General features: G+C 42.3%; 2 protein-coding genes across 2 annotated transcripts in view; one reads left to right on the plus strand and one right to left on the minus strand.

The window, feature by feature from the left end:
• The window catches only part of LONP2 (lon peptidase 2, peroxisomal), a 108963-nt gene extending 101967 nt beyond the window's left edge, over window positions 1-6996 (minus strand). Inside the window, exon 1 of the mRNA XM_010354870.1 lies at window positions 6543-6996. Within this exon, the coding sequence (XP_010353172.1) occupies window positions 6543-6775 (233 nt within the window). The 5' untranslated portion in view covers window positions 6776-6996. The remainder of the gene's footprint in view (window positions 1-6542) is intronic.
• Window positions 3020-15765, plus strand: part of ABCC11 (ATP binding cassette subfamily C member 11) — an 81640-nt gene continuing 68894 nt past the window's right edge. The window contains exon 1 of the mRNA XM_030924413.1: window positions 3020-3135. The gene's annotated coding sequence lies outside the window, so the exon portion shown is untranslated. The remainder of the gene's footprint in view (window positions 3136-15765) is intronic.

The raw sequence follows: 15765 nt of genomic DNA on the forward strand, positions 1-15765 counted from the left end.
GCATAGTGAAAAAGAATCTATTGTATATTGGGCCCCATATTTTATATATACAAACAGGTAAATAAACAAAATATTCAACTAATATTTTCCTTCTATGATATACAAAAGGTTGTACATCAAGTCAGTCTTTTTTTTTGAGACAGAGTCTCGCTCTATCGCCCAGGCTGGAGTGCAGTGGTGTGATCTCGGCTCACTGCAAGCTCCGCCTCCCAGGTTCACACCATTCTCCTGCCTCAGCCTCCCGAGTAGCTGGGACTACAGGCGCCTGCCACACCTGGCTAATTTTTTTTTTTTTTTCTTTTTTTGTATTTTTTAGTGGAGACGGGGTTTCACCATGTTAGCCAGGATGGTCTCGATCTCCTGACCTTGTGATCTGCCCGCCTCGGCCTCCCAAAGTGCTGGGATTACAGGCATGAGCCACTGTGCCCAGCCTCAAGTCAGTCATTTTTCTAAAAATTCTGGCTCTTCCATTAAATGTGCATTATTAGGTATGCTCAAAAGGCAGCATTTTAATTTTGCAACAGATCCAAACTTATACATCCCAACGATTGGTGTCCTTCCCTTTAGCTAGTAGCTCCGTAAATCCACATCCTAACTATGATATTGTTCAAAGAAGTTTTGAAACTCCTAACTCAAATTTACCCTCAGAGTTTGTAAGATAATGTTTTAATCCAAATCCTAACTCAAATCTACCCTCAAAGTTTGTAAAATATTGTTTTAATTCAAATGAGGTCTGACAACAACGGTTAATAATTTGTATAATTTGGAAACTGACCTAAATAATATAAGAGGTCCAAACATTTAAGAACCATCAACTGCAGTAGTGGGAAAATCTAAAAGCAGCACTACTGGAAAAAGCAGTTTTCCAAGATGAGGATATTATGTAAATATTTAATTCCGGCCTATATGCCCAGCACTTGCTTTTTTTTTTTTCCTATAGACAGAATCTTGCTCTGTCACCCAAGCTGGAGCGCAGTGATGCGATTATAGCTCACTGCAGCTTCAATCACCTGGGCTCAAGTAATCCCCTCGCCTCAGCATCAGGAGCAGGTGGGACCACAGCACATGACACCAGGCCCAGCCACTTTTTAAATTTTTTTTTTACTCAAAGCCCTTCATTTTCTTGGAATCTTTAATCTTCCAAGACCTTCCGGCAATGATGCTAGTTCAGTTCAGCCCATGTTGGAATAATATGGGGCCTCCCCACTACTCTCTTTAATCCCCTTTTGTGAAAATCTACATTTAAAACTATCCATTTGGATATAGGTTTAGAATGCTTTGCAGTTTCAAAAGGCTTTCCTATGTATACTTCATTTTATACCTCCTTTCACCCCATGAAGAAGGTAGTATTATTTCCTTATTACAAGTGAGTAAATGAGATTCAAAAAGGTAGAACATGGCATGGTGGCTCACACCTATAATCCCAGCACTTTGGGAGGCCAAGGCAAGTGAATCGCTTGGGCTCAGGAGTTCAAAACCAGCTTGAGCAACATGGCAAAACCCCATTTCTACCAAAAAAAAATTAGCTGGACATGGTGGCACATGCCTGTAGTCCCAGACACTCAGGAGGCTGAGGTGGGAGGATCACTTGAACCTGGCAGGCAGAGGCTGCAGTGAGCCGAGATGGCACCACGGCACCAGCATGGGTAACAGAGTGAGACCCTGTCTCAAAAAAATAAAAGTAGAACAACTTAGTTATACATGGTTACAAGAAAATTTAATAGAAATAAATTTAATAAATCAACTTAAATTTAAAATTTAAAAGATAAATTTAATAAATTAGGAGTTCCTTAATTATATTTTAAGACAAATTTTACTTTTTTCCCATCACAATGGACAATAGGTTCCACTTGTACCTACAAGAATTATAAACATAGACCAGGCATGGTGGCTCATGCCTGTAATCCTAACACTTTGGGAGACTGAGGCAGGAAGATCACTTGAGCCCACAAGTTTGACACCAGTCTGGTCAACACAGGGAGACCACATCTGTACTTCATTTTTTGTTTTTTGAAACAGGGTCTCATTCTGTCGCCCAGGCTGGAGTGTAGTGGCACAACCACGGCTCACTGCAGCCTAGACCTCCCCATCTCAGGCAATCCTCCCACCTCAGCATCCCCAAATAGCTAGGATTACAGGCATGTGTCACCATGCCTGGCTAATTTTTTTTTTTTTTTTTGGTAGAGACAGGGTCTTCCTATGTTGCCGGGCTGTCTTGAACTCTCGGCCTCAAGTGATCTTCCTGCCTCGACCTTCCAAAGTGCTGAGATTACAGGCATGAGCCACTGTAGCCAGCCTCTCACTCTTTCTTAAAACTTCATTTCTAAATTCAAGAAATACCACTAGTGTATCATATATCTTCCTTAAGAAGAGTCAATGAAGATTTAGGAAAATCTAATATAATAGATTAAATTTTAAAATTTTACCATTACCAGGTAATATTTCTTGAATGTTTAAGAATTCTAAGAATACAAATAGGAATAATGTATGGATGAAGAACTGATCCAACTTATGAAATTGTGCACCTGTTATAAATAAGGCATTAATAGCTTGTTAGATAAATGCCAATGAAACTTAGCTGGGTTCTTACTGATAAGAAGCAAGCCAACAAAGAGGGGAACTGAGAAGTCGGCACTATGAGGAAATGAAGCCATGTACCCTGAAGAGTGTAAATTGGGAAGAAGGCTGGATGACCACCTTGAAATGCTTGAAAGGATATTGTATAGGCAGTGCTAAATTATGATCCTTTTCACTAAGAAAACAATGGGTCACTGAGGAGGCACTAAAAATGCAGTTCAACTAAGCAGAAAAACGCAGGGTGCCCTAAGCCAGCATGCCAGCCAAGTTCTATACTGCAGGACAAGTCCAAAGCTCCTCCTTTAAAAAGGCTCCTACAGGTAACATGCGTGCACACTAATGTGCAGAAAGGGACTGTGCTACTCAAAACCACCAAGGAAGCGGCAGAGGTGAGTCAACATCTAACCCTGCCACTCCGTGTGGCAAAGAACACTGGGAGCAAATTACTTCTGCTGCTCCTTGAAGGCTGCATCCAGTGTCACCTGGATGGTGTAAAGGAAACAAGAAATAGGAACAGAGCCCCTCATCTCGCCTCTGGGCTACCATACGGAAAAGCAGGTAACTGGGGAAGGACAGATTTGTGCATGGAAACAGACTAATGCTATGGATAACTCAGTATTGGTATTATTAAAGCCTTTTGTTTTCTTTCTTTTTTTTTTTAAGTAGAGTGGTTTAAAGGCCATATTAGAGAAAAAAAAAGACATTGGAAACTATTACCAAGGAATATGGTACAATCTTTCCACATAGGCTTTTTAAGTAGCAAACAATACTTTTAGGATAACTAGATGGTCTGATGAGTTCTTTTTTTTTTTTTTTTTTTTTTTTTTTTTTTTTTGAGACGGAGTCTTGCTCTGTCGCCCGGGCTGGAGTGCAGTGGCCGGATCTCAGCTCACTGCAAGCTCCGCCTCCCGGGTTTACGCCATTCTCCTGCCTCAGCCTCCGGAGTAGCTGGGACTACAGGCGCCCGACACCTCGCCCGGCTAGTTTTTTGCATTTTTAGTAGAGATGGGGTTTCACCGTGTTTGCCAGGATGGTCTCAATCTCCTGACCTCGTGATCCGCCCGTCTCGGCCTCCCAAAGTGCTTATAATGCTGGAATTCTAAGAAGACTTTTCAATGTATGTTTTCTAATTTAAATGATTAAATTTTAAATTATCTAACCCTGACACTCTGTGTGGCAAAGAACGCTGGGAGCAAATCACTTCTACTGCTCCTTGAAGGTTGTGGCCAGTGTCACCTGGATGGTGTAAAGGAAACAAGAGATAGGAACAGAGCCCCTCTTCTCGCCTCTGGGCTACCATACAGAAAAGCAGGTAACTGGGGAAGGACAGATTTGTGCATGGAAACAGACTAATGCTATGGATAACTCAGTATTGGTATTATTAAAGCTTGTACAGTGTTTTAAAGGCCATATTAGAGAAAAAAAGACATTGGAAATTATTACCAAGGAATATGGTACAACCTTTCCACATAGGCTTTTTAAGTAGCAAACAATACTTCTAGGATAACTAGATGGTCTGATGAGTTCTTACAATGGTGGAATTCTATGAAGACTTTTCAATGTATGTTTTCTAATTTAAATGATTAAATTTTAACATTGCTACTCAGTTAAAGGCAATAATATGAATATCAAGGATCAGATCACACAGTATCTGATTATTAGTGATTACTTTCAAGCAGGAGAATTGAGGATTGTTGTTTTGGAGGGATTTTCATAAAATAAATTAAAAACCTGAAGGGTATGGTGGCGCTTGCCTATAGTACCCAGCTACTCCAGAGGCCAAAGCAGGGGATAGCTTGAGTCCAGGAGTTCAAGACCAGCCTAGGCAACATAGTGAGACCCCATCACTACAAAAAATTTAAAATTTAGCTGGGTGTAGTGGTGCACACCTGCAGTCCCAGCCACTCCAGAAGCTGAGGCAGGAGGATCACTTGAGCCCAGGAGTTCAAGGTTGCAGTGGGCTATGATCACGCCATTGCACTTTGGCCGAGGAGACAGAATGAGACTCTGTCTCAAAAAATAAATAAATGAATAAATAATAAAAACCCTCCAAAATCTTGCCAGAATAATACCAACAAATAGTGAAACTTAAAATGTGACTAAATCGACTTTTCAAGTTCACAGTGTGCCCGTAGTTAATCAATAAATATGTACAGTCGAAAGAAAATGCAAAGTCTAATCATGACCACGCTTGCCTAGACTGGGAACTAAGTGCCTGGGCACAGAAGGCAAAAAAATTTGGGAAAAGTAAGCAGAAGGAGCAGGGTCACATGTTGGGAAACTGGAATCCAATACAATTTATCAAAGAGTACTGAAACTTGGAATGTGACCAGTTCCACTCAGGCAATAACCAAAGCAGGTCAGATGGGAGCCAAAATATTTTCCATGCTTGAGAAAATCAAGGCTTTTACAATATAAATGAATACTGGGGTGTTGTGGAAGGTTTGCCGGTCTTTGTTGTTTTGTTTTGCTTTCTTTTAATGGGGGTGCAGGGGGAGGTACCCGTCTCCTTTGAGAACTGAAGAAAGCAAAGGATTTGCCTAAAAAAAAAATGTACATAGTCACAAGATTTTGAGGAAAAATAAGGCATGTCTAACCCTCTGGAAATCCATTCAGAGTCAGGAACCCCTAATTTAAAAATCAGTGATAACTGCCAGGAAAGGAGAAGCTCTAAAACAACACAACACCTCCAGTAGAGTTAGGAATAGGAGGCGGGTGCTTGGGAGGTGAGTTTGAAGATACTTGTTGAGAGTATACTACATACCAGCATTATCCAATAAAAATATAATGTGAGCCACATAGAAAATGTTAGTGGCCACATTATAAAGGAAAAACAGCAGAAATCTTAACATTTTATTAACCCCAAGTACTCAAAACATTACCATTCCAACATTTAATCTATATAAAATGTATTAAAAAGATTTTTCAAAATCTGGTGTGTACTGTACACTTACAGCACATTTAGGGTGACCAACCTCCTGGTTTCCCTGGGACGGAGGGGCTGAAACATAGTACTTTCAATACTAAAACAATCCCAGCAAACCAGGACAACTGGCAAATCCAGCAACTCAATTTGACAAGCCACATGCACTACACAGTACTGAACAGCACAGTCATCCATCAAGCATGGTGCAAAGCGGAATATACACATTATTCAATTTATTCTTCATAACATGCCTAAGACATGGATGCTGTCAGTTTCCAAACTATAGACTAAAAGAAACAGAGGTTAAGGCTCTCACTCAAAGTCACACCAATAAGGCGACGGTACTGGGCAATACAGTAGTAAGCCTGGGACCTAAGAAATGATATGAGTGAAGGAGCAGAGGTGAGAAGCTAGGAAAGTTCCAGAAAGGGGGAACCAGCGAAAACGTGAGCACGAAAGACCCTTTACAATAGGAAACAGAAGTATTAGGGGGAGAAGGAAAAGGGTGACAACCAGTATAGAAGGCACCCACAAATAGTGCAGTTTAGGAAAAAGAAAAAGTTAAAACTTACGGAGCAGGGAATGTCTCAGCGGACAAAAATAATGGGTGACAGAAAAGGTGAGGCGGATAGGAGGAAACCGCAGTGGGGAGAAAGGCGGAAAGCGAAGGAAAGTGAAGGCAGAGATCACCGGGGAGAAAGAAAGGGCCTGAAGAGTTAAAAGCACTGGCCTAGGAGGCTGAAGACCGAGGGCGAGGAATTGCGGGGCGCAAAGAGGATTCAAATTAAATCATTCAGAGCGGCAGGGAACCGTGTAGTTTCACCAGGTATCAGGCACTACTTCATGAACGATCTCATTCATGGTCATGGGGCAGGTATCTGTCATCCCCATTTTGCATTTGATAGCACCGGAGAGGCGGAACCGAGCCGCGAAGGCCGCCCCGAACCGAGCCTCGCGCTCAAGACACGCCGTGGCCTGGGCCCAGGTCCCCGGAGGAGGCCGCGCCGCCCGCCGCCTCCGCGGGGGCAGCCAGGCCTACCTGTGCAGCGGCGGCAGGTCCTGCGCGTCGCTGGCGGGGTCAGGTGTGTTGGGGATGACGCCCAGGATGGTGCTCTGCAGCGACGTGCCCTTTAGCAGGCGGTTCCGCACCAGCTGCAGGTTGCGGGCCGAGTCCACGCTGGTGCGCATGGTGGAGCCGGGCAGCAAGACGCCCTCGTGGGTGAGCAGCAACGGGAGGCGGCTGGGGATCTGGATGGGGCTCACTGATGACATGGTGGCAGCCGTTCGCACTGGGGGCTGTCAAAATGAGCAAGACAGACAGCTGCCCGCTGCCTGCGCCGCAGCAACCAAACCTCAGACCCGCCTCCTCGCCCCCGCTTCCGGCTACGCGATACGGTCCGCCCCCGGGCCCAGAAGCCATCGCTTCGCGCTGCTCTCTCGCAGAGCCTCCCGATAAGACTTGCGCGTGGTACCTCTACGAAAGAGGTGCACTCAAGCGTGCGGCGACCTTCGCCTCACAGAGTATATTTGGAAGGATGATCTTATTTGAATTGTGTATACTTGAAGTGTGTTTAACTTTTTTCAATTTTTTTATATATACTTGAAGAGTTTTTAACTTTTGATTTGAGCTATTTATTTATTTATTTATTTATTTATTTTGAGACAGATTCTCGCTCTGTCGCCGAGGCTTGAGTGCAATGGCGCGATATCCGCGCCTTGCAGCCTTCGCCTCCCGGGTTCAAGCGTTTCTCCTGCCTCAGCCTCCTAAGTAGCTGGGATTACAGATGCCCGCCAACACACCCAGCTAATTGTTGTATTTTTAGTAGGGAGGGGATTTCACCATGTTGGCCAGGCTGGTCTCTAATTGCTGACCTCGAGTGATCCGTCCACCTCGGCCTCCCAAAGTGCTGGGATTACAGGCGTGAGCCAACGTGCCCGGCCCGAATTGATTTTAGATGTACAAAACTACAGCAAAGAGTTCTTATATACCTTTCACCCAGTTTCGTCTGTTATCATCTTACATAATCATAGTTCAATTATCAAAACCAGAAAATTAACATTACTATCGTTTAACCGGTAGACCTTAACCAAATTTTGCCACTTTTCCCACTAATGTACTTCATTGGATCTGGTCCAGGATCCAATATTCAGGATCCCACTCTTTATTTTGTTGTAAAATCTCCTGGGTGTTCTCTAATCTGTGGCAATTCCTCAATTTTTTTTTCTTTAAGACCTTGATACTTTTATTGTATTTTTTTCTGTTTTTTATTTTATTTTATTTTTATTATACTTTAAGTTCTAGGGTACATATGCACAACGTGCAGGTTTGTTACATATGTATACATGTGCAGCACCCATTAACTGGTCATTTACTTTAGGTATATCACCTAATGCTATCCCTCCCCCTTCCCCCCACCCTGTGTCCAAGTGTTCTCATTGTTCATTTCCCACCTATGAGTGAGAACATGTGATGTTTGGTTTTTTTGTCCTTGTGATAGTTTGCTCAGAATGATGGTTTCCAGCTTCATCCGTGTCCCTACAAAGGACATGAGCTCATCCTTTTTTATGGCTGCATAGTATTCCATGGTGTACATGTGCCACATTTTCTTAATCCAGTCTGTCATTTATGGATACTTGGGTTGGTTCCAAGTCTTTGCTATTGTGAATAGTGCCACAGTAAACATACGTGTGCAAGTGTCTTTATAGCAGCGTGATTTATAATCCTTTGGGTATATACCCAGTAATGGGATGGCTGGGTCAAATGGTATTTCTAGTTCTAGTCGCTTGAAGAATCACCACACTATCTTCCACAATGGTTGAACTAGTTTGTAGTCCCACCAACAGTGTAAAAGTGTTCCTATTTCTCCACAGCCTCTCCAGCACCTGTTGTTTCCTGACTTTTTAATGATTGCCATTCTCACTGGTGTGAGATGGTATCTCATTGTGGTTTTGATTTGCATTTCTCTGATGGCCAGTGATAATGAGCAGTTTTTCATGTGTCTGTTGGCTGTATAAATGTCTTCTTTTGAAAAGTGTCTTTTCATGTCTTTTGCCCACTGTTTGATGGGGTTGGTTGATTTTTTCTTGTAAATTTGTTTAAGTTCTTTGTAGATTCTGGATATTAGCTCTTTGTTAGATGGGTAGATTGCAAAAATTTTCTCCCATTCTGTAGGTTGCCTTTTCACTCTGGTGGTAGTTTCTTTTGCTGTGCTCTTTAGTTTAATTAGATCCCATTTGTCAATTTTGGCTTTTGTTGCCATTCCTTTTGGTGTTTTAGTCTTGAAGCCCTTGCCCATGCCTATGTACTGACTGGTATTGCCTAGGTTTTCTTCTATGACTGGTATGCCTAGGGTTTTCATGGTTTTAGGTCTAACATTTAAGTCTTTAATCCATCTTGAATTAATTTTTGTATAAGGTGTAAGGGAGGGATCCAGTTTTAGTTTTCTACATATGGCTAGCCAATTTTCCCAGCACCACTTATTAAATAGGGAGTCCTTTCCCCATTTCTTGTTTCTGTCAGGTTTGTCAGAGATCAGATGCTTGTAGATGTGTGGTATTATTTCTGAGGGCTCTCTTCTGTCCCATTGGTCTATATGTCTGTTTTGGTACCCATACCATGCTGTTTCGGTTACCATAGCCTTGTAGTATAGTTTGAAGTCAGGTAGTGTGATGCCTCCAGCTTTGTTCTTTTGGCTTAGGATTGTCTTGGCAATGCAGGCTCTTTTTTGGTTCCATATGAACTTTAAAGTAGATTTTTCCAATTCTATGAAGAAAGCCGTTGGTAGCTTGATGGGGATGGCACTGAATCTATAAATCACCTTGGGCAGTATGGCCATTTTCACGATGTTGATTCTTCCTATCCATGAGCATGGAATGTTCTTCCATTTGTGTCCTCTTTTATTTCGTTGAGCAGTAGGAAAACCTTGATACTTTTAAAGGATATCAGTCAGTTATTTTGTAGAAGTTCATTCAATTCGAGTTTATCTACTGTTTCTCATGATTAGATCAATGGTATGCATTTTGGGACCAAATACCATGAAAGACATGTTGTGGGCCGGGCGCAGTGGCTCAAGCCTGTAATCCCAGCACTTTGGGAGGCCAAGGTGGGCAGATCATCTGAGGTCAGGAGTTTGAGACCAGCCTGGCTAACATGGTGAAATCCCGTTTCTACTAAAAATACAAAAAATTAGCTAGGCGTGGTGGTGCGTGCCTGTAATCCTAGCCACTTGGGAGGCTGAGGCAGGAGAATTGCTTGAACCTAGGAGGCAGAGGTTGCAATGAGCCGAGATCAGGCCATTGCACTCTGGCTTGGGCATCAAGAGCGAAACTCTGTCTCAAAAAACAAAAAAAATTGATGTTGTGACCATGTGATATATGATGGTGACATGTCTTATTAATGATGGTTTGAATCTTGACTACTTGGTGAAGGTGGTATCTGCCAGATTTGTTCACTGTAATTTACTATTTTTCTCTTTGTAATTAGTAAGTATTGTATAAGGAGATCATTTTACATTTATTTATTTATTTGTTTTTCCTTCAACTTTTATTAGGTTGTTGCAAAAGTAATGGCAAGAAACCGCAATTACTTTTGCACCAACCTAATATTTTAAGGTCTGGGGTACATGTGCAGATGTGCAGGTTTGTTACATAGGTAAACATGTGCCATGGTGGTTTGCTGCACAGATCAATCCATAACCTAGGTACTAAGCCCAACATCCATTAGCTATTCTTCCCGATGCTCTGTCTTCCCCTACCCCTGCCCCCATCAGACTCCATTATGTTGTTCCGTGTGACCATGTATTCTCATCCTTCAGCTTCCACTTCTAAGTGAGAACATACAGTGTTTGGGTTTCTGATCCTGTATTAGTTTGCTGAGGGTAACAACTTCCAGTTCCATCCATGTCCCTGCAAAGGACATAATCTCATTCCTTTTCATGGCTGCATAGTAGTCCATGGTGTGTATGTACCATATTTTCTTTATCCAGTCTATTGTTGATGGGCATTTAGGTTGATTCCATGTCTTCGCTATTGTGAATAGTGCTGCAGTGAACTTACGTGTGCATGTATCTTTAAAATAAAGTGATTTATATTCCTTTGGGTATATACCCAGTGATGGGATTGCTGGGTCAAATGGTATTTCTGCTTCTAGATCTTTGAGGAATTGCCATACTGTCTTCCGCAATGGTTGAACTAATTTACATTGTCACTAACAGTGTAAAAGCATTCCTTTTTCTCTGCAATTTTGCCAGCATCTGTTGTTTCTTGACTTTTTAATAATTGCCATTCTGACTGGTGTGAGATGGCATCTCACTGTGGTTTTGACTTGCATTTCTCTAATGATCAGTGATGTTGAGCTTTTTTTCATGTTTGTTGGCCACGTGAATATCTTCTTTTCAGAAGTGTCTGTTCATGTCCTTTGCCCAATGGGGTTGTTTGTTTTTTTTTTCTTGTAAATTTGTTTAAGTTCCTTGTAGACTCTGGATATTAGACCTTTGTCAGATGGATAGATTGCAAAATTTTTCTTCCATTCTGTAGGTTGTCTGTAGGTTGTCTGTTCACTCTGCTAGTAGTTTCTTTTGCTGTGCAGAAGCTCTTTAGTTTAATTAGATCCCATTTGTCAATTTTTGCTTTTGTTGCAATTGCTTTTGTAGTTTTCATCGTGAAATGTTTGCCCGTGCCTATGTCCTGAATGGTATTACCTAGATTTTCTTCTAGAGGGGTGTGTGTGTGTGTGTGTGTGTGTGTGTCAGAGTCTCGCTCTGTCACCCAGGCTGGAGTGCAGTGGCGTGATCTCGGCTCACTACAAGCTCCACCTGCTGGGTTCACGCCGTTCTCCTGCCTCAGCCTCCCGAATAGCTGGGACTACACGCACCTGCCAGCATGCCCAGGTAATTTTTTGTATTTTTGGTAGAAATGGGGGTTTCACCGTGTTAGCCAGGATGGTCTCAATCTCCTGACCTCGTGATCCGCCCACCTCGGCCTCCCAAAGTCCTGGGAATTACAGGCGTGAGCCACCTTGCCTGGACCTTCTAGAGTTTTTATAGTTTTGGGTTTTACATTTAAGTCTTTAATCCATCTTGAGTTAATTTTTGTATAAGGTGTAAGGAAGGGATCCAGTTTCAATTTTCTGCATATAGCTAGCCAGTTCTCCCAGCACCATTTATTAAATTGGGAATCCTTTCCCCATTGCTTGTTTTTATCAAGTTTGTTGAAGATCAGGTGATTGTAGGTGTAATTTTACATTTATTATTTAAAATTCTCCTGTAAGAAAGGGCTGTTCCATTTACCCCATTTATTTACTTACTCAATTACTTTTTAATGTTAGTGTGGTCTCATAGATATTTAGTTTTTATGGATTTTTTTTTTTTTTTTTTTTTTGAGATGGAGTCTCACTCTGTCACCCACGCTGGAGTGCAGTGGTGCGATCTCGGCTCACTGCAAGCTCTGCTTCCTGGGTTCGTGCCATTCTTCTGCCTCAGCCTCCCGAGTAGCTGGGACTACAGACTCCTGCCACCATGCCTGGCTAATTTTTTGTAGTTTTAGTAGAGATGGAGTTTCACCGTGTTAGCCAGGATGGTCTCAATCTCCTGAACTTGTGATCCATCCGCCTCGGCCTCCCAAAGTGCTGGGATTACAGGCGTGAGCCATGGCACCTGGCCTAGTTTTTATGGATTCTAATCCAATAATATTATGGGTTTTTTTTTTTTTTTTTTTTTGCTTGAATTGTTTTGAATTTGACCATTTCTGCATGTTGAGATTTGACTTGGGTTTGGCCTTAGGTTGCAGGTGGAATATTTTCTCCAATAAGAAATAAGAAGTCCAGCAGTGCTTTCAGAATTCCAGAAGGAATTGAAAGTCTATTCGTTTCAAGAGTTATTTGTTGAGGGACTTCTCGGTGCCAGGCCCTGAGCTAACTGCAGAGGGGTAGACAGGTCCCAAAACAAGGTCCTACTCTCAAGCATCTCTCAACCAGGGGAACAGACCCATAGAAATCTGAGTATGAGGTAGGGCAGACAGAACTGTGTGTTTATATGTGTGCAAAAGATAAGGGAAAGAGAAATCAGGTTGCTAGGTGCTGTGGGAGAGACATACATATAGAAACTTGGAAGCTCCTACCTGAAGCTCTTTGTCTGACAGGATCTCACCTTCTTTCATTCATTCACTGAACATCATTTTCACATTGCTTAATATTCATTTCAATAAACATTCACTGAAAATGTTTTTTGAACACCTATGATGTGCTGGACACTATTCTAGGTAATGGGGTATAGATTAGGGAATAAGACAAACAAGATTTCTACTTTCATGAAGCTGACATTCTAGTGGGAAAAACAAACAATAAGCAAGGAAAGAAATAAGGAAAATATTTCTGGATAGTAATAAGCCTTTTAGATGGTCAGAGAAGGCCTCTGAAAAGATGACATTTGAACTGAGCCCTGCACTATGAGAAAGCATAGATCAATGCAAAGATTAGGGGGTAGGGGTCAAGGGCACAGTTAAAAAGCAGCACTTGCAAAGACCCTGTGGCTAGAATGAATTTATGGTGTTTGAGAAACCTGTTCTTGGAATGTCTGAGCTTGAGACCTAGTGGTTCCAGTTGCAATAAGGTGGGCAGAGTCCGGTTATAAAGGGCTATGTAGGCTCTGGTAAAGAGTTTGGGTCTTAATCTAAACCTGATGGAAGCCATGGGAGAGATTAAGTTGAGGAATAACATTATCTAGCTTATGTTTTCAAAAGTTCATTTTGGCTGCAATGTGGAGAATGGAATATAAGGATTTAAGATCAAAAGCAGGGAGGCCAGTCAGGAGGTGGTTGCAGTTGTCCAGGCAACAAGTGATGACTTAGAATAGGAGCAGGTGCTGTCAAGCTATGTTTGATTGTAGCTTCAAGAGAATATGCTGATGGATTGGACATGAAGATTTAAGGCAAAACAGTTGACAAGGATTATCCTAGGTTGGGGCCTAAGCCACCAGGGCCTGGAGAGAGGTTGAGCCAGTAGCTGAAGATCCTAGCTATAATGAGGGTCTCCATCACTTCTCTGGATATATACAATGTACCCACCCTGTGACAGACTCTGGGGGTGATACATATGTGTCACCAGAGATAAAACGTATGTGGCCCAGATTCGCAAGTGCTTACCTTTTCATCAAGGGTCTCTCCAAGGGTAAGAGGGGAGGGACTGCATTCATTCAGACTTCCAGAGTTTTAACAAAGAACTTCTAAAACCAGCTTACAAACTTTATGGTATATTTTTCAAACACTAATGTTTAATACTTTTAACCCACTTATGCCGGAGGTTGCAATTTTTTTTGGATTTTTGCAATCAGACCTCGGTGATGACCTTGAGTAGTAAGATAGAAATAACTTTCACATGCTTAGCAATCCCATAATGGAACACTAGGCATAAATGGCCTAACACATACATGTGCCCCAACGACCACAATAAACAATACTGTATAAATGTTCTGTTCATGTAATAATGGCTGGATTTAATTTTTAAAATACAAATTCATGCTGCTCTATAGAAGGTGTGGTGTGGTGCGGGAACAGGCCCAAGTTTAACCTGCCTGCTTGATGAAAACCCTCTTTCAATCCTGTCACCATATCTCCGTGATGGGATGTGTCAGCCCACTTGGGAGAACACCAAGAATTTAAATGTGAAATCTTTTGTGACTGTGCAACTTTCCTAGCTCCTTTTTTGACAGACTCTGCATGTACTTCGTTCATTTATCCATCGAATATTTGCTACGCATGTACTATGTGCTGGGCACTCTTCTAGATCTCAGGACACATCTGTGAACAAGACAGACAAGGTCCCTGGTTTCAAAGAGCTTACATTCTAATGAGGTATGCAGAAAACAAATAAGCCAACAAGGAAAGAAATGGCAATTTCAGAATGTGATGAGTAAAGGAAGTAGATTAGGAGAATATGCAGAAGGTGGTGTGGAGAGAGGGGATCTGGGAAGGCTACTCTGAGGAGGTGGCATTTGAGTAGAGTCCTGAATGTCAAGCATGAACCAGCTCTGCAAGGAGGTGGGAGGAGAATATTCTTGGCAGATATTAGGACTTGTGCAAAGATCAAGGTGAGAGGATCATCCTAGCTTCTGAAATTGAGGAGAAGGCCAGGTACTGAGATGTGGGGATTCTTCCGTCAACAAGATGCCCTCCTGAAGCTCTTGGAACTGACAGAAGGATATAAACCTAAGAGCAGAGAAAGTTAAATAGCACAGGGTGAGGTACAGGAGGAGTAAGATCTAATCACGTAAACTTCTTTAGGGCCCAGCTGGCAGGTGCTTCTGGCTCCTTGCCCTGGACACTTCCTTAGCCACTGATGTGCCTTCTGGTCTTGGACACTAGACCCTGCTGCATAAGAATAAGGAAATAAATCAGCTCCTCCAGAAAGCCCTTGATACAGGTTACCCTGCTCCAGTGGCTCCCCTCCTGTTCACAGTCTGTTTCACCATATGCAAGCAACCCGCGTCCAAATCAAATTTGTCATCCTGACCTTTGCCTCTGGGGATTGGGAAAGCACAGGGCTGGAAGCATCTGTTGTTTCCTCTCTATTTTATTCCCAGTCATGTCCTGGTTTCCATCCTTACTACAATGATGGTCTTACACTAATTAGAGTGAATAAACTCCAGCTCCATTTTCTTCCAGAAAGAGAATTGGGAGGACAGGGAACTTTTCCGGGACTGCCAAAGAAAGTTCTGGAGGGAATTCCTCTGGTCAGTCCAGGAAGTGGAGATGGGCCTCATGGAACTGGAAGGAGGCCCAAGCTAATGTGTGGCTGAGCTCAAGCTCGTTTGCTTGGGACGAGCGACTGATGTTCTGCAAGCATAACTATTATATGTTTGCATTTTCTTAATTTTCATTGGGTTTCATTTTCCATGTTGTTAGTTTCCTGGATGAATCTTGAATAGGAAAGAGTCACATTATGTGCTGGGCACTCTTCTAGATCCAAAGACACATCTGTGAACAAGACAGACAAGGTCCCTGGTTTCAAAGAGCTTACATTTTAATGAGGTATGCAGAAAACAAATAAGCCAACGAGGAAAGATATAGCAATTTCAGAATGTGATGAGTAACCCTCGTTGCATCTCTTTGCATCTCTAGTTGTCAAACCTTCATTACCTCTCTTTGCAGGTGTATTTGAATAAACCAGGTTGGCAAATCATACTATAGCTGAGAGGTGAGAGAAAATCTAATTTCTTTACTTGGTCTTTACAAATCTGGTCTTCCTCATGATCCCCCACTTGCTGGTT

This window comes from Rhinopithecus roxellana, chromosome 20 (assembly GCF_007565055.1).
Source record: "Rhinopithecus roxellana isolate Shanxi Qingling chromosome 20, ASM756505v1, whole genome shotgun sequence".
Lineage (NCBI taxonomy): Eukaryota > Metazoa > Chordata > Mammalia > Primates > Cercopithecidae > Rhinopithecus > Rhinopithecus roxellana.